The sequence below is a fragment of the Arachis stenosperma genome, chromosome 3 (genome assembly GCF_014773155.1).
Source record: "Arachis stenosperma cultivar V10309 chromosome 3, arast.V10309.gnm1.PFL2, whole genome shotgun sequence".
Classification (NCBI taxonomy): Eukaryota; Viridiplantae; Streptophyta; class Magnoliopsida; order Fabales; family Fabaceae; genus Arachis; species Arachis stenosperma.
In genome coordinates, this window is record NC_080379.1 from 166,863,435 (window position 1) to 166,883,248 (window position 19,814).

Genomic DNA, 19,814 nt, shown 5'->3' on the forward strand with positions numbered 1-19,814 from the left:
CTCTGCCACATTTAACTTATGTTCATGTTCTCCTTTGACCATTCAACACTCTGTACCATAAAGTATAACCGGTCTGATAGTAGTGCACGATAGAATTTACCTTTAAGTTTAAAGGTACTTTTTGTCACATATAAAACCAAACGCATGTGCACTCTGCTATTTTGATCAACATGCTTAGATCATATGATTTACATCCTATTCAATCTCTCCATTATCCTATATGATGCACCCAAGATACTTAAAACTTTTAACTTTTTGTATGATGTTTTCTCTAATTTTCACCTCTGTATTAGGGGGTTTCTTTCGGCAGCCGAACTTACATTCTATATATTCCCTGTAGGTAGACTATATATTTCTAGAGCTTCTCTCCATAAATTCAACTTCTTATTTAAGTCTTTTCTTGACTCTCCCATAAGAATGATATCATCGACAAGAAGCATGCACTATGATTAAAGCTCTTGGATATGCTATGTGAGTACTTTCAAAACTAATGTAAAAATGTATGGACTTAATTAATGATGATCTCTGGTGTCACACCACCTTCAATTTTCACACTAGTTGTAGCCACATCATAGATATATTTAATTGCATGAATATATGTGATCCTCAGTCTCTTCCTTTCTAAAACTTTCCGTAAGACCTCTCTTGACACCCTAACGTACGTTTTTTTTTCAAATCAATAAACACTATATGTAAATCCCTTTTGTTGCTATAATATCTCTCCATCATCTTTCTTAATAAGTATATCACTTCAATAATAAATCTGTCTAACATAAAATCAAATTAGTTCTCTATCCTAAAAAATAATTTAAAAAATAATGAATAATTTTTCAAGAAAGAATTTGACGATTTACCCTATCCTAATACATTATCCTCCCTACCCTGATACATTATCCTCCACAGGTTACTACTTCCATAAAACTTCGTCTTTGACTGGCTAGTATATGGTGTAGGGGTGGATATTATTGGTGGCACTATCACTATGCTGGTTACCATTCTCATCCATAATAGCTAAAAGGAAAGCGAAGTGTGAGTGCGCATAATACTCCCTAGCAACTGGCCAAGACAAATATATCGCAGACACAAAGTTAGAAAATTTTATACACAAAAGAACATTTTGCTTTGATCTATTTTTATATAGATTACTATCACACTATGGACGTTGGTGATTAAAGAGACAATGATGTTTTGAGTAGCGAAAGATCCGTTTATCTTTTAATAAGAAAACGATAAATCTGTGCTAATCCTAAGTAAGAATGGTTTATTATAGATTAGGGAGGAGAAATCTTACCCTACTCTAATTAAGCGCAGTGGCATGGTTAGATTCTTTCTCCATTGACCCATACATTGAAGGCCAAAACCCTGACGCGGAATTGAAGCATTTTGTTCCACTAAGGCAAGGTAGCATAGCCATCAAATAGACAAAACAAAACAGTGCGTGTGAGCCCTCCCACTTAGATTAGCTTGCTGCTCGTGATGATTTTCACAGCCGGCTTTGCTTACTCAATTCTCCTCATTTTGACTATAAATACCAAGCACTCCTCACAATGCAAGTCACAAATTAAACTGAAAATGGACGGTGGTTTCTATCTACTAGTAGTGATTGGTTTGGTTTCATTGGGGGTTGTTAACAGCGTGCATGGGCAAGGGACGCGTGTAGGGTTCTACTCTAGTACGTGCCCTAGAGCGGAGTCCATTGTTAGGTCGACGGTTCAGTCTCATCTTAACTCTGACCTTACTTTGGCTGCGGGGCTGCTGAGGATGCACTTCCATGACTGCTTTGTTCAAGGTTGTGATGGTTCCGTCCTCATTTCTGGCAACAACACCGAGAAGAGTGCGCCACCCAACCTTGCACTCAGAGGCTTTGAGGTCATTGATGATGCAAAGACGCAGCTCGAGGCTGCCTGCCCTAATGTGGTGTCTTGTGCTGATATCCTTGCCCTTGCTGCCCGTGATTCCGTTGTTCTGGTAACTAACTACTCATCGCTATAACTAACTAACTAACTAGCACTCTGATTATATCGTGCCATTACGAGAATGCAGAGTGGTGGAGTTAGTTGGCAAGTGCCAACTGGACGCAGAGACGGGCTAGTGTCACGTGAGTCGGATGTGGAGTTGCCGGGACCGGATGACTCTGTTGACTTGCAGAAACAGAAGTTTGCGGCATTGGGTCTAGACACAAAAGACCTTGTTACCCTTGTTGGTATATGTCTTACTTTTGTGCCTTTGAGTGTGACATAGCGATTGCATTTTGAGAATGAGATTTTGTGAAAATGCACAGGTGGACACACCATTGGCACTACAAGTTGTGGGCTTTTGAGCAGCAGGCTATACAATTTCAACGGAAGAAATGGTCCTGACCCGACCATTGACCCTTCATTTCTTCCTCAGTTACAAGCACTTTGCCCTCAGAATGGTGGAGCTCCTAGTAAGCGAGTGCCTCTAGATAATGGTAGCCAAACCAAATTTGACACATCTTACTTTACTAATGTGAAGAAGGGCAGGGGAATTCTGCAATCTGATCAGGCACTGTGGACCGATCCTTCCACAAAGGCACTTGTGCAGAGGTACTCACTTGGATTAACCTTTAATGTTGACTTTGGAAATTCTATGGTCAAGATGAGCAACATTGGTGTCAAGACAGGTTCTGAAGGTGAAATCCGCAAGAGATGCTCCGCTTTTAATTAATTTTATAATATATATAGAAGGTGTTTTTCTTATTTTCTATAGGCTAGCTTGGCATCAGCCAGTTGTGGTATTTATGTATCTTTGGTATGGCTTTCCTTTTTCATCAATGTTTGTGATCACCAGTATCTTCAAGCGTAAACGTAAAGGTTAGTGTATGCAAAATAGAAAATAAGAAACTCTCGAATAATAGAGGGTCAAGTCAACTTGCACAAACTGTGTGTATGCGTGTGATGATTCGTTTGATTTGTTAGTAACAGTAATTCATAGTCAACGTTACAATTTGTATTCCCATGCCCCAAGGTTGCTCAAAAGTCAAAACACTTGCACGGATTCGTTATAGTGCGTTCTATCCGGATAGGCAACACGTGTGGAGCGAATTAGAGGACGAGAGAGACCCTGCTTAAACTATTAAGAATCGAAATCTATGGAATCTTAATTTGCGCTGAATCAACCAATTATACAAATAAAATCATCTCATAATCTCAATACCATGAAACTAAAATGTACGTAGAATACAGATGACTTGTTCCAAGAATAAAATAATTGCCTTTTCAACTCAATTTCAAGTAAACCTTAGAGCCAAGTAACCTACAAGTTCTTAAGCTCCTTGAGAGCACAGTTTTTAGATTCCTTCCCACCTTCATGTAAGTATTAACAAAAAATATGCGGGAGTAACTAACTAACTAACTATCTACATGGTTAAATCACACATCAGCAATGCATTCTCAACAAATAGGCAACTACAAAAAAAAAAAAAAAAAGCCCTGCATATTTTCATTTAACTAGCATCTTATCCATTCTGTCTATCCAAACACCAATAAAACAGACATATAAAGTCAAATACACACAGGGGACACATTCTTGTGCAATTTGATATTCAGCTACTAAAGAAGACCTAAGTATACTCTTTTTTTTTTTTGGTTGGAATCTAGAAGAACAATTACATGCATGACAATGCACCCAATTCGAGATGCAAAAGTACAACACTTAAAATCTATATTGAGCAAATTGAAGCTACTACTTTCAGTATAAACATGTAGTTAAACTATGCGTTCATTTGAACCTGACGCAATAAATACAAAGTGCGGAGTTCGATTAACGCATTAACCATCATGATGATCATTTCATCTTACGAATAGCACAGTAAACTAGTTCTTTCAAATCATCAAATTCCACAATAATCTTCACCAGAGCACCTTCAAAATTTGAAGTGAATGATGCTAAAGCCATAAAAGCATTTGATATTTAAAGCAAATGCCTGAAGCAGGGTTAATTCATCATTTTAACATCAGAAGAAAAGAGCATTATCATGTACAGAACGTGAGAAACTAAGAGCAGGCTCCAGCAAAACCAACCACAACCAAATCATGAATCATAAAGAATAATTCAATTCCCTCAATCTTAATAGAGTACAACAACAATTCAAAGACAGAACCGCACATCACACAGAGATTACCCAAACAAGCGCATTAGAATTACAATCAAACAAACAGCACTGGAGAAGCAAACTATACTTTCAAGAAGAAACAAAGGTTAAAACAGCTAACTAATCACTTGAGAGAAAAAAAAATAGTGTATATATAAGTTACTGAACTTAGAAGGAAAAAAAAATGATTATAATGAAAAAAGAAAGCACCACTAACTATGAAGATTCTATTATAGAAACTGAATTCCGCTTACAGTATTAAGGTACACAAAGTCCTCTTGATCTTGATGGCTAAACCAATACATACTATACAGCAACCGTTATCTTCACACTCAAATTGTGACAGGAAGGCACCAAGTCAATCAATCACTTGGAAACCAGTAGAATTTCAGGTTTCTTGGGTTTAGTGGGAGTGTTAGAATTGGAGGAAGAGTTGGCACTGGCAGTGGTGGCAGCATTTGCTGCAGCGGCAGCTACGGCAGCAGCTGCCTTGGCAGCCTCCCTAGTCCTGTTATCAAGCTGAATGAGACTCCTGGTGGCAAGTATGGCTTGAGGCACTAAATCATGAGAAGCCCTTGCATACAAAGACCTGACAGCAGAAGATGCAGCATCCTTCACTTCTTGAGGGTTCAAAGGACCCAGCAAGCAGTGCCCCAATATCCTCAGAACCGGTTGTAGAATCTCCCACGGCAAAGGGATCCTATCACCTTTATGAGCCCCTTCACCATTACCCCCATTGGAATCCAAATCAAAATCACTTTTTTGAATCTGCAAATTCAAATTCCCCATTTCTTCAGCCACCTCCTCAATTTCAATCTCGGAGCTCCCAATTGCACCATGCCCGTTCGCAATAGCAGTCTCGTCGCGGTGATCGAGTTCACTTCGGCAAGGGCAGTCCTGCCCAGCCCACCCGGCGGCGAAGCGGCAGAATTCGAGCTTCGACCAGCTCGGCATCTGCGAGATCTGTGCGTAGTAGCAGTGTAGCGCGGTGCCGACGATAGTGGCCCTCTTCGTTGACTTCATGGCAACGTGCGGCTCCAGCGGGGGCGACAGAACGCCGACAGAGGAGGGCTTGTCTACGGCGGAGGAGGGCTTCCGGAGGGGGGCGTGGTAGATTGAGGGCTGGGAGAGGTCGGGGATCGTGACGAGCAAGGGTTTGCCAGCACGGGATTTGGTCTCAGCGGCGTAGATGGCGAGTAGAACGGCTTCGAAGCCGGCGAGGGAAGAGGGATCGAAGTGGTGGTGGATGCGGGAGAGGTATAGGGCGGACAGTAGGGGGAGGAAGGAGAGGACAAGTAGGCGGAGGTGTGGGTCGGAGGAGAGGAAGGTGTCGTAGAGCCAGTGACAGAGTGGGTCGGAGGCGGAGCCTTGCAGGGAGGAGGAAACGGCGGAGTAGGCGGCGGGCGAGGAGAGGAGGGAGAGAGCAGGGCGGTCGGAATCTGCGAGTGCGGAGAGGGCTTCGGCGGAAGAGGAAGGGAGGATGGCAGCGAGGGCGTGGATGCGAGAGCGTGCCTTGGAGACGGACTCCCACCAGGAGTGCATAGGGTCGTCGGAGGTAGGGTTTTGCGTGGTGGTGACGGTGGCTGTGGATGAGGAGTTCGACGACGACGGTGAGGAGTGGTGGTTGTTGTGATGGTGGAAGTCCATGGTGGAGGGAGGCTAGGGGTTAGGGGAGTGTCCTTGCTCCTCCTCAGTCCTCGCTCCTCTCCGTGAAACTGTGTCGTTTTGGGTCTCTCTTTTGAAAACTATGAACTGGAAAGTGGAAACGGGGCAGAGAATTTCAAAGAGAGAGAGAGAGAGAAACTGGATTACACTTGACTAAGGTGAAAAGCTCCTTGCTTTATTACCATCATCGTCATTAATTATAGTACTAAACATGGGATCAAATTTTTTTATCATCATTAATTTCTTTCGGGAAACACATATGCCAACTTTAATGGCGTTGTACCCTCTTCTGCAACTCCACTTTCAACTCAATTCAAATTTGGGCGTTTCAACAAACCAATGAAATTACTCAAATTAGACTCTCCAGACTCTCGGAGAGAATCCAGATCCAAAAATCTTTCTCATGTTTTATTTTCTCCTATAACGAGAGATACTGTGAATTGAAAAAAAGAAATCCTATATTTAAAAAAATAAAAAATGAAAGAAAACGTTTTATTATTACAAATATTTGTATTAATTCCATATAATTTTGAGGATTGAAGTGATTATCCAAAAATAACTGTGGCAACATTGGAGAGTCCGTCATGTTAACCAACAGAAACAGTTGCAGATGCGTCCTCGTTATTATCGCCTCTGGCGTTACTAAATGCATTTCATTTGCACTCTCTTTCAGTGCCCATCAATGGCAATGGCCTCTACTTTCTCCCTCACCAACACCACCATCACACCTTTCCTCTCTCCCACTTCTCCGCCTAAGATCTCTTCCTTCCGCTTTTCCAATTCCAGATCACTCCCCCTCCCTACTCTCTCCACCGCCTCTTCTTCTCCCACTACTATTTCACATGCTCCAAATGACTACAAAGACGCCCCTATTGAATTAAGTATGTCTCCATTTCTACGTTCTCTCATTTTCCCATTTTCTAATCATGGATTTCTTTGTTGCAGGGTACCCTGCATTTCCATCCGTCTTGGACATCAATCAGATTCGTAACATTCTCCCACACAGGTACTTGCCTTTTCTGTTTTGTTATATCATCTTGTTAATTACCATTGGATTCATCACTTGTACGTTTGTATTCAGGTTTCCATTCCTTCTAGTGGATAGAGTTATTGAGTACAACCCTGGAGTTTCAGCCGTCGCCATCAAGAATGTAACCATCAACGATAACTTCTTCCCTGGACATTTTCCTGAAAGGCCTATCATGCCTGGTGTCCTTATGGTTGAGGTAACCAACTCATATTTTCTTGCTTAATTAATATCATGTAAGTATGATTAGCTGAGTACAAACACCATCAGCTTAATATCTGTCTTTTTTTTTGTTGTAATCAATCATGCTTTAAAGTTGCATTGGACTCTTGTGATGCAGGCAATGGCACAAGTTGGCGGATTGGTCATGCTGCAACCCGAGGTGGGAGGCTCTCGCGAGAATTTCTTCTTTGCCGGAATAGATAAGGTGCGATTTAGGAGGCCGGTGATTGCAGGAGACACTTTGGTTATGAGAATGACACTCATCAAACTGCAAAAGCGATTTGGAATAGCAAAGATGGAAGGGAAGGCCTATGTTGGAGGTGAAGTTGTCTGTGAGGGTGAGTTCTTGATGGCTACTGGCTCTGGTGGCGAATAGTTTTAGAAACCTCCATCAAAATGGTGTTGACTTTGTTGCATTTCTCTCGGGCTTCTCAGCACTTTTTTTAGTTGTTTTTGTTTTGCTACCATATATTCTTTTATATGGAAGAAGAGAACATAGTCGGCATTGTTACTTATGCTTATTTTTGTATGCATTTCAAAGTATCTTTACATTCTGTATGAATTTTGCTACATACAAACATGGCCCAACATGATCCTTATGCAAGTATATTTATGAGATATCAACATCTTAAGTTTATGTCTCTGTTATAACTTAAAAGGTGAATGCATCCAAAGATTAGAACATAGAATTTGAAGACTTTGATATTTGTTTACAAGCCAAGGGCACCAAGGGGTGTTTTCCCTTGTGCAGCATAGCTAGCATGCTTAATCTCAACCAATTTCAGCCTCTCTAGCTTCTTTCTGTGTGCAACGTAATCTCCATCCTCGATTTTGCCAGCTAATCCCAAAGGGTCAATTAAGAACTTCCCACCGGGGTAGCCCTGATCCCCGGTGGCGTTGGCAAAGTTCTCGGCAGTTCTTGACCACGGTGTGGCCCATTCCACCCGTCTCTCAACCCAACCATGAGAAGCAATTGTGTCCCCAAAAGAGAACCAAAGGAGAAAGGAGCAATGACATTGCTGCAATGGGGTCAGCACCAGCCACAAACCATGGAACTGCAGCCATTGCCGCCTCCCATGAATGAGCTCATCCTCACCATCTGAGGAAATGCTGGATCTTTGCCTAGGCCTAGTGGATCAAAACCGTAGTCACTCGCAAGCCTGCAATTGCAACCGCAGTTACTAAAAAGCCAAGATCGAGTGTGAGGTTCAATTTCGGAATGCAATTAGCTAAGTATTTGTGATTAAATGATTAGTATTGTTTTAGAGAGAATTGTGGTACGCGGTATGCATATAAAAGAAAGAACCAATGTAAATGAAATTACCACCAGCTTTGACAGCAGGATCCATGACTTCTTTGGGGCAGTATAGCAGCTGCTGCCACAACAAGTCTTGTGGGACTAACGGCGGAAACATCACCAACCTTGCCTCCACATAAGAAGGAAGATCCCAACCCGTTTAACACAGCACAGCATGTTGTAGCTGCCATCTCTCTTTTTCTGGAGGAAACAGTTAGCAAAAGAAAAAATAAAAGACTAAGGCTTGTGTCAAGTCTTTCTCTGCAAATGCACACTAGAAAGTGAAGTGGCAAAAAATTAAAGTTGTCGCGTAAAATACAGTGCCAAGTAGGATTATGAAATCTTAAGAAATAAAGAAGCTGTAGTGGATAGATTTTGGACCAAGATATCCATCTCCTTCCAAATATCCAACACCATTGTATTATTTATAACAGTACTAGGGTGCAAGCGGTACAAGTAGCCCGATCACTCCATTAAATTCGATCTCAACTCAATTATTATAGGTACTATAGCCGATAGATAATCGGGTCTAATCGAGTATGATACCATCATAACTGACCATAATCGGTTCCGGTATCGGAATTGAGGATGTGGAACCTGACCTGACTCCATTATTCAAAATGTTATATTCAAAAAATAAAATACATACATATATATTCATATAATTTTTATCAACCTAACCCTAATTTCACTCCTTCCAAGCCACCAAAAGAAATAATTGAAAGGGTAATTCATCTAATTTTTTTTTATATTCATTTCTTAGTGTTATACACATTTTTTTCATTTTTTTGACAAAGTTATTTTTGATTGAAAATCCGATTATCTGAACCGATCTAACTCGAATTTAAACAGTTTGGTTCAGATCAATTCGAGTACAATAAAAAAAAATGTGACAATCAATCCAATCCGAAACAATCAATTTTGATCTATTTAATTCTCATTTTAATTTAACCCTAATCCAATCCGACCCAATTACGGTGGCATGTCCAAAGGAGAGTTTGATTTTTTTTTATCATGAGAGTATCTATAGAATTAATTGTTGAATACTTATAAGCTTCAGGTAATTAAGCATATAAATATGGTAGGACAGAAATTAAAAAATTTCTTTATTGAACTCTTGATACTTAGTTAAAGAAAGCTGAGTATTTTCTGCTTAATCATACTTTTTAGGATAAATACCTAATTAGAAGTCTTAAAATCTTTTCATAACTAAGGTGAAACTTAAACTTTCGAAACTTAACTAAGTAAATGTGTTGCTACTTACTACATGTACGCAACAAAATTTAAATCTCGAGACTTGTTTAGACAGAAGTCCAAGACAGAGAACGACTCAAGTAACCTTTTATGGCGGGGTCTATGAGGTAGTTGAAATATTTTTTTTCTTTTATCTTTCAATGGGCTGGGTATTAATTCAGGGTCTCTGGATTGTTATTGGTAAGACTTATGTTTAGATGTACGGGCTTACAACAAAAAAGAGTTGTAGTCCATGAGCCCAAGATTTCATTAACCAAGATGTCCATATAATCCAAATAGATGCCGGTGTAGTTATTTATGTAGGTTGTTAGTTAATGTATCAACATGTTAGTTGATTTGCACCTGGAGGTCCAGCAGGTTCTCTATTAAAAAAACAAAATAAAACAAGTAAATAAATAATAAATAATAAAATTGAGTAAATTTTTGACGATCCCTCTCTAGTCTCTATCCTTTAGACAGGACTCAGAAGGAAGGACAATAGAGATGTATTTATTTACTTTTGAAGAACCAACCATTTATGTTCTTTCGTGTTAATGGAGCCAAAGCCATTAAAGGACAGTTCCAATTATGTAGAGTACGTACAAACGTTACTAATGTCAGTAAGTATTGTCATATAGGGTAACTAACAGTTTAATGATATATTTTGACTATTCTTTTTCTCAAATAATCTTGAACTTTGCTCAAACAGTAATAATGTATTGGTCTCCAACACTAATAATAGTGGTATGAAACTTGAGAAAATCACCAACCAAATTTGATTATTGCAGAGTTGCCAAAGGTCACAACATCGCTTTTTGACAATGACACGGATAACATCTCATTTCCCATTAGAAGCAAATGACCCTTTCAGGCACTATTCGGTTAACGTTAATTAATTAAAGTAATTACAATAATCAAATCAGATCACATCTTTTGCTTTCTTAGTACAACTCAAAATAGCTAAGGAAAGTTGAGCTTATCGCCTAACTTGTTCTCACTAACACTTCGCATTATCTATGCCACGATTGTGCTGTACATTTGTTGTAATATATATTTTCTTAAAACAATATTTTTTAGGAAATACAATTATACTTGAATATTTTTAAAAAAACAGAAGATATAATTTTTAATATAAAAATTATTTATACATAAAAAATTAGTCATTAAATTAATTATTATATATTTGTGTATAAATATATATTGTTTAATTTATTTTTAATATATATTTTATATTTTAATATGTATTTTATATATATGAATAACCAATTTAAGGAATAATGTTAATATGTGTTGTGTTTTAATACTATTTTTCTATAATTAGGACCCAAATAATAAAGTATCTAGCGGTCTAAATAACTATAAGTTGATTGCATTTATTATTGTGGGACATTGTTGTTTTGGACAATGCAATATAGATTTATTAAAATAAAGAAGCAAAATCCCCAAAAACATAAAATAAATGCAAAAGAACAGCTCATCTTCATAATCAAAATTGGAGAGTTAGCATGCTAGTTGATGCAGCAGCATGAGAATCCCCATCATTGTCTACCCCATGTTATCTTTTTTCCTTCGCTTTCGGAGGCACAGCACAATAATAATAGTGACGTTTATTCCCTTTTGGCGAGGATTATGGAATTTTTGGATTTTAAAACATAATTGTCACTAATTGTGCCTATGGTTATTGCGATCTCCCAACCCCGTATGGATATAATCATTTTGCACTCACCTGACCCTCCAATCTCATAATTATCATGTGCATATCCCTGACATATTCAAACATTTATAGTCAAAAGTTTTCAAACAAAATTGCCAAGTAAAACTATTTACCTTTCTTATTTTTATAATTCTCCCCTTTAATTTATCATCAAGACACCAACTAATTTTTTTGGTTATGGAGAAGGTGCAGGTGTTGTGTCGGTTTATAAAATGAGGGAGTGCTATACTAAAATGTGGGATAGCTTTTGGTTTAGATTTGGTAGGAAGAAATTGGACTCTTCGAGTTTTTTGTTTTGAAAATCTTGTAAGCAAATCGGAGGATTCGTTTTGCTTGTAGTATACGAAATTCACATAGAAAAAATCGGACCGTGCGATATGTCCTTACCAAAACGGATAGTCCGTTTTCTTTTTTTTTTTATTATTTGGTTATACTAGTCCTTGGGTCCGATTTGTAATTGAGAAGAATTTTTTTTTAATTTTCAAGAAATCGGAGGATCCGAGTTTCATCAGCAAGTCGCAGGGTTCAATTACTGTTTCCTGACATCACAGCCCAGTAAAATTTTCCTCCTCTCTCGCATTCTATACTGACGTTGCCTCCATAATAAAATTAATTTACGGTTTTAATGTGACAAATAAAATTGAAATGAGATTAAGATGTGGCTGCTCCACTCCCTAGACCATATATAGAAGACATGAACGGGGTTTATTTTTAATAGGGGACCAGCAAATTCATTATCATTGAGGATCATCATGAGAACAACTCATGTCCAACATACATTCATCTGCATGACAAATGCTGTTTTCATATTCATAAAATTAATTATTGCGTTGTGGACATATAAAAGAGAGTGGAAAAAAAAGGATCATGATATAATGAGTGTTTAGGGAAAAAAAGCAGACCTACTTTGACCGTGCTATTAGTTTCTTATTTCACGGTTTTCTGTTTAATTGTGATAAACAAATGATTTTTTTTTTCTTGTATAAAAGTATTTTATGACTAATGAGAATACTAATGAGAATACACTCTTAAATAAAATAGCCAATAGGTCAAAGAGTAGGGGCCTTTTTCGTGTACTAATAATTTGTGTTCATCAAAGCTACAGAGAAGAGCTTTCATCCAAAATGATTTCATCGGTTCTCTATTGCCTTTTGCCTATTCGCCATTTTAAAATTCAGTAAGCTCGTTAAGGGTACCCCACAAAAATTGAAAGAAAAAAATATATATTTATTTGGGTGTCATCAAATTAATAACAAAATAATTTTTATAACAAAATATTTTTTTAATGTGTTTAATAAATTTTTAATAATAAAAATAAAAATATTTAAAAAAATATTTTTTTAAAAAGTTATAATTTATATTATTTTTTATCTTCTAAAAATATTTTTTACATAATAAATAAATAAATAAATACTTTTATATTATTATACCCAAACATAATTAATAGATAAAAATATTTTTTTATAAGATATCTAAACATAAAATAACTTTTATTTTTTCTATAAGATCTTTAAAAAAAATAACTCGAAAAAAGATCTTTCTTAAAAATTCATCCAAACAAATCCTATATGCAATGCAACACTTGGCTTTTCATTTTTTGTATTGTAGTACAAGTAGTGTTTTTCAATAATATAAAAATTTAGTGTATTTTTATTTTGTATAAATATTACAAATTTAATGGTCAAATTTATTGTTTTTAATTTTTTTTTTTAATTTACAAATTTGACGGTTAGATTTGTATTCCAACATTAAAATTAGTTTTTAATTTAAAAAAAAATTGTCTTCGTATCTACAAAAAACATACTAATTCTCTATAACTATACATAACACACTTCTCCAATTCTCAGATTTTGATGTTGTTTTTTAAAAGATTTGTTTAAAAAATATTTTTTATTCTCTAAATTCTCTAATTTTATATTAAGTATATTTTTTGGCAATTTGATTAAAAAATAAATGCATACAAATTCAAAATAAATTTGTAAATAATAGTCTACAAATTCTTTTTTGAATTTTGTATGTATATTTTAAATAATTTCCCAACTGATTTAATAAAAATTAGATTAAATGTGAGAATCGTTTGATACTTACAAAAAATGTTATATTTTGTCAAATTGAAATTATTTTTAAATGATTAAAATGTTATTTCATTATTTCAAAGGTCATTTCATGAAAAAATAATTTTTTAGGAGGTCAAACTTGTAATTTATTCTTTACTATAGAATATCATGTTTTTTTTAATAAAAAAATAAAAGATAGATATGAAATCTTCCATATTTAATTTTAATTTAATTTTATTTTGAATTTCACACAATATTACATAAGCATTTATAAGACTATATATTATAAAAATCGATTTGAGACTCTGTGAAATTTATCATTTTAATATTTGGTCTTATTTCAATTTAACAACGATACAATATTTATATAATGGGTTTTGTTCGGTATCTTTTCGGTTGGTCGGGTACCGAATGGTTCGAAGGATGTCTCGTACGGTGAGGTAGGTTCTTCGCCTGTCTTCGGTTCGCAATGTTTGAGCTGGTGCTACTGTTTTTCCGAGTTGTTGGTGTGGCAAAGGGAGGATGTCACCTGCAAAGACACTCTGACGTCCAAGTCAGTGAGGTTTATAAGTAATGAGAGAGTAAAGTTGTTAGTGACGTACTTTGGGGGAGGGGTAGGACCCTCTCCTTATATACACTATCAGTATGGCGGCCTCATGGGAGGAGACCTCTTTCCTAAAAACTTCCTTTCTCATAAGCGTGGGTGTACTCGGGTCGTAGATCGGATGGGCCATGTACGCAGACTCGACCGAAGAGATCGGATTGTCTGTGGGGGCCAGGTCAACCCAGACGCTAGTTGGACTGGGTCGTAACAGGATTAATAGATATACAAATACAAAATAACAGCATTTTACTGATCTTTCTTTTAAATGATACTATCTTTCTTTAGTAATATTAGTATCATTTTAAATATTGTATCTAATGTAAGAGATTTTTAATATTAGTTTTAGTTTTAATTTTATTATGAGTCTTACAAGATTACATAAATATATTTGTGATACCATATGCGATAAATAATTATTTAAAATTAAAAATAAAATTTACCTTCTAATGCTTAGTCTTTAAGTTAGTTAAAATTTTATATTATTTTTATTATTCTATCAACATAATTATATCAGTGATAAATTTTTATTAATTCTCCATCAAAATAATATTATTTTTTTAAAGTGAGATAGATTTCAGTTTTAAAATTCAATTCATTTTTTAAAAGTATCAAAAGTGATACTCTAAAATCTGTTCATTAGAGAGTTGTTCTTAAGTTTAGTCTTTAAAAACTTAAATATTGATAATTTATATTTCATATATATATATTTAATCTATTTTTTAAAAAAAAGAAGTATATGAAGAAAAATTTATTTAATGGTATAACATTATTTAAATCGACATTGATGCTATTTAATTATAAAATTCTTTTAATCATAAAAATTTATTTATTTGATTATGTGTCGATACGTTAATTTTTCAAAAAAAAAAAAGTAAATTAACAAAAAATAATTTAATTGGTATATAATGTTAGCCCAAAAACACTTATACACATATTTGATAATATATTATCAATCGTGTTATTATTGTTATGTATAAAAAAATTAGTTATTTATATAAAGTATTTATTAAAATATAAAATATATAAAATAAATTAAATATTTATAAATATATGATTATTATGTTTTATATATATATATAAAATTTTTTATATTGTCACATAATCAAATATTTGACCAAATTATCTGTTATTTTAAATATTATACGAATATAAATATTTAAACAAATAATAATTAATATATTAAAATTAAATTCTTGAGAAATTAATTTCTAAAACGTAAACTGTCTCAAATATTTTTGGATTTATTTGGGTGAACTCTTAAAAAAAATATATTTTTTGAGTATTTTTTTTTAAATTTTATAAAAAAATTAAAGTAATTTTATATTTGGATATTTTATGTAAAAAGATCTTTTTATTTATCAAATATATTTGGATATAACAATTTAAAAGTATTTTTTATTTATTTATTATGTGAAAAATATTCTTTTTAAAAAAGATGTAAATTATTGTAGTTTTTCAAAAAAATATTTTTTATTTTTTTAATATTTTAACTTTTATTACTAAAAATTTATCAAATACACTAAAAAATAAAAAATATTTTTTATTAAAAAAATTTATCAACTTCATAACGTCCAAACAAGCATTTTATATACAAACAATAGCTATATTAGTAGTGACATATACATTAAATATTACAAAACTATTAAACATATTTTTTAGACTAATTTGTTAGTATTTAATTTTGACATTTTAAAAATTAAATTGGTAATTCACGCCAAAAATAGTGAACCTTTTGGAATAAGCTAAAATCGTGTTTGATGAAATCTATTATGAACTACTGATTTTTTTTTTGTGAAAAATGAAGATTTTGTTATGCATGTTAAGGAAGATAAAAATATGTCTATTACATTAGTAATAAATTACACTTTTACAAAAACTAAAGATGCAACTATATATAACTAAAAAAAAAGAATACTAGCTACTTTCTCATATTTTTTATACAATTGTTATTTATTAGAGTCACATAATACCATTTTCACTAGCCACCGTTATATATCATGTATTAGTAGTATTCATTCATTAATAACCTCTTTTAAATTGAGAGTGTATAAATTATATTTTTTTAGTTTACTACATATCTTTTTAAAATGATTTGGTGAAAGTGTCTTTATAAAGATATGAGTAAGTTGTTTTTTGGGCAATTTACTTAAATAAATAGAATGGCAGAATCCTTTACTTAAATGTGCAAAACTGATTGTTGTTACGTGCATGTGCAAAAACGTACTCTATGTAATCCGTGGCAATCCACAACGGTTTACGAAACCTGCATAAACCGTGGCAGGTCACAACGGTTTAGGAGCAAAAAATATTGAGTGTAAACCGTGGTAAGTCACCACGGTTTACGAAAGATGGATGGCATGCATAAACCGTGGTAAGTCACCACGGTTTATGAGGAAAGTGGCTTACACATAAAACTCGGTAACCCACCGCGGTTTATGTGTGTGTAGCTATATAAGTAATCTTGTCTAAATTTTTGTTAACAAGGTAATTATTTAATATAAAAAATCCAAACAGAACATTTATTTTTTTTCCAAAGATAGTACTACTATGTACATTTTTTCACAAAAATCCTGTAATTAAATATTTTGTTAGTACACTTTGTATCATGTTACATTAAAAATAATAAAAAAAATTAACAATAAGGTATTAAACATATATATAGGATAGCATGTTACCAAAAATAGTATAAAGGATATAACAATATAATATAAGCTATAGCATGATCACCAAAAAATAATATGGGCATGAGTAATGGCAGAAAAATACAGAATCAAGAGTACAGAACTAAGAAAAATCCTAAAATATAAATCTCCATCTGTAAAGTAAAAATAAAAAAATAAAATAATAATCTCAATCCGAGACCATATAAAAAAAATAGTATATAGTAATACATAGCAATATATATGGCATATATTGTACTATTAGTAATTATAATGAACAATAGTTATAATAAGCACCAAAGAATTATGATTTATAACTTGAGCCTGATTGCAGCTACTGCTCTTGATTCTAATGGAGTTATTAGCATTAAGATTATCCACAACAATCCAGCACCTAACCCTGAAGGTGATCTTGAATAGCTTCAACTTCCCAAACTTAATTCTCACCGGTTGCTTGGCCTTCAACCGAAGAGGAACACTTCCACTTTGCTGCAGTTGTTGCTTGAATAGCCAATGGAGGGTGAGGATCGCTTGTACCGACTAAATGGCGTCGCTCACGTGGCAGGATATATCGACGAAATGTGAGGCGTTTATTATGTGTAAGTTACTTATATAGCTACACACACATAAACCGCGGTGGGTTACTGGGTTTTATGTGTAAACCACTTTCCTCATAAACCGTGGTGACTTATCACGGTTTATGCATGCCATCCATCCTTCGTAAACCGTGGTGACTTACCACGGTTTACACTCAATATTTTTTGCCCCTAAACCGTTGTGATCTGCCACGGTTTATGCAGGTTTCATAAACCGTGGTGGGTTGCCACAGATTATATAGAGTACGTTTTTGCACATGCACGTAACAACAATCAGTTTTACACATTTAGGTAAAGGATTCTGCCCTTCTATTTATTTAGGTAAATTGCCCTTGTTTTCTTGATGAAATTGGCATGAATTTTAGGAAACCGTCTTAAATTTTCTCTCTAACATTGTGGCAATCAATCCCAATGTATTTCGTCCTTTCACGAAACACTAGATTACCATAATATATCTAGCAGATTGGTTGTCATAAATTAGTGTCATAGGACCCGATAGCTTGATTTTAAAGTCATTCAACATATACATAAGTCAAACTCCTTCACAAATTACAAAAGTCATTGCTCGATGCTCTGCCTCTGAAGATAATTGAGCAACTATTTGTTATTTTATACTTTTTCATGACACCAAAAATCTTTCAAAAAAAAAGCAATATCCGAACACTAATTTTCGGATGTCCGGGCATTACTCTAATCGGAATCTAAGAAACTACGAAGCGACAAGTCACGAACAAACTCAAAAAATAATTCCTTTTTCGGAGCTTTTTTCAAACACTTCAATACATATAAAGCTGCTTTAAAGTGCTCATTCATGGAACAATTTAGAATTTAACTTAACTTGCTAACAACGAAAATTATGTCAGGTTTGGTATTAATGAGATATATCAACCTTTCAATGAATATTCTATATGACTTAGCATCATTTAATAATATTCCTGATGATTTTACAAAATGAATTGAATAATTTGTAGATGTACTGACTAATTTTGAATCTAATAAATCATACTCTTTTATTTATGTTTGAAAATTTGGATTTTTTTATGGTAAAAAGTGGAAGACAAGGAAGAAGGAATAGTGAGTCATCGCTACTGTCATTAGGGTTTATTAGTGTATGTCATCCACGGCACTATAAAAAAAGATAGATATTTAAAACGGTTAATTTTTTTTATGTGAGATGAATGATATATTTTTTTATTTTTTATGATATTTTTTAAGTTGATAGATTAATCGACAGATTAAAGACTGATTTATCGTTAATCAAAATTCTATTTAAAAATTTATTGTTGACTAATAAATTATTACATATATAAAACAGAAAATCAAAGATGAGTAATATATTTTAACATGATAATTTTGAGTGTTTTTTAAAACGGTGAAAAGTATAGAAATCATTGAGTTTGTTTTTTATATTTCATTTTTTAAAGGTCTAATTTCAAAACCGATTTTGTATCTTAAAAATTGAAAGATTCAATTTCTGTATTTCAAATTAAACGAAGCCATATTTAAAATTAATACCCAACAATCTATAATAAAAAAAATACCATTTTTGACCCAATATAAAAAATAAAAAATTATTCAAACCTTAGTTTTCTTCCTTTACTCTTTCAGTGTAAATTTAGCATTCAATTAACAAATAAGGACCACTACTGGCATCGGCTTCAAGAACCTTAAACTATTATTATAGAGACTCTATTACAGTGTTACCAAACTTTAAAGGCATTCATATATCCGACCGAAAAAAGAAACAGAAAAAAAGCTACTACATCTATAAATTCTTTGATGGAAATAAATTAACAATCCGAAACGTGGTCCACAGTCTACGATTTACCCTCCACATTCCACCTAACAAAATTGGCGTTGTTTTCAAAATTATTATGGTCACCATATTCACCATTCGCCAAGATCACACAGTCTATTCGAGTATCAATTTTTTCGTGGCATTATTATGCCATTGTAGATAAGTTCATCTCAAAAGAGAAACATTGCAACAATAGAATATATTTGAATTTTGAGATGATATTAATTTCAATTGACCATGCAATAAATTTCTTAACTAACTCAAATGGCATAGTCTTTTCATATTTAATTAAGAGGTTGCGGGTTCGAACTTCTTATCTTTGGTAAAAAAAAAATAAAATTTCTTAGCTAAAAAAAAAGAATAATTAATTAATACTCAAGTGATTATTGCCTTATTAAAAAGATTGGGTTTAAGTGTTTAACTATCTTATATCGTAAGTTACATATTAAAATTATAAATTAAACATTTTTTATTATATTTATTATAAAAAATATTAAAAAATAATTATTTTATTAATTTATATAATTTTATTAAATTTATAATTAAATATCTATATTATTTCTTTTTTAATTAGATCTTACATTACTTTTAATTTTATAAATTAATTTTTTTTCATATCAAAATAGTTATTAATGAAACACTTTTTTAAAAAATATATAATAAAAAATTTAATTAAATATTTTTAATTTGTAAAAATATTTTATTAATTTTAATACTTTTTACGAAAAAAATTTAATTATAAAATTAAAAATAATATTAAATTTTAATTAAAAAATTATAAAAATTCAATTATAAATATAAAATCATTGAGACTAAGAGTATAATTA

General features: G+C 33.3%; 4 protein-coding genes across 4 annotated transcripts; 2 read left to right on the forward strand and 2 right to left on the reverse strand.

Moving 5' to 3' along the window:
• Window positions 1-1,414: 1,414 nt before the first annotated feature.
• Window positions 1,415-2,963, forward strand: LOC130969825 (cationic peroxidase 2-like). The gene is made up of 3 exons (XM_057895722.1): window positions 1,415-1,968; window positions 2,044-2,203; window positions 2,282-2,963. The coding sequence occupies exons 1-3, from the start codon at window positions 1,477-1,479 to the stop codon at window positions 2,686-2,688; spliced, it is 1,059 nt and encodes a 352-aa protein (XP_057751705.1). The 5' UTR covers window positions 1,415-1,476; the 3' UTR covers window positions 2,689-2,963.
• Window positions 2,964-4,221: 1,258 nt separating this feature from the next.
• LOC130970170 (uncharacterized) lies at window positions 4,222-6,192 on the reverse strand. The gene has a single exon (XM_057896163.1). The coding sequence runs from the start codon at window positions 5,759-5,761 to the stop codon at window positions 4,481-4,483; it is 1,281 nt and encodes a 426-aa protein (XP_057752146.1). The 5' UTR covers window positions 5,762-6,192; the 3' UTR covers window positions 4,222-4,480.
• Window positions 6,193-6,424: 232 nt separating this feature from the next.
• On the forward strand, window positions 6,425-7,639 carry LOC130970171 (uncharacterized). The gene is made up of 4 exons (XM_057896164.1): window positions 6,425-6,660; window positions 6,725-6,785; window positions 6,861-7,005; window positions 7,147-7,639. The coding sequence occupies exons 1-4, from the start codon at window positions 6,426-6,428 to the stop codon at window positions 7,402-7,404; spliced, it is 699 nt and encodes a 232-aa protein (XP_057752147.1). The 5' UTR covers window position 6,425; the 3' UTR covers window positions 7,405-7,639.
• A 99-nt stretch (window positions 7,640-7,738) lies between these two features.
• Window positions 7,739-8,516, reverse strand: LOC130967250 (chlorophyll a-b binding protein CP24 10B, chloroplastic-like). Its single transcript, XM_057892067.1, has 3 exons — window positions 8,353-8,516; window positions 8,125-8,188; window positions 7,739-8,047 (listed from the first exon to the last, which is right to left on the reverse strand). Exons 1-3 carry the CDS (start codon window positions 8,514-8,516, stop codon window positions 7,739-7,741), a joined length of 537 nt encoding a protein of 178 aa, XP_057748050.1.
• Between the last annotated feature and the right edge of the window lie 11,298 nt (window positions 8,517-19,814).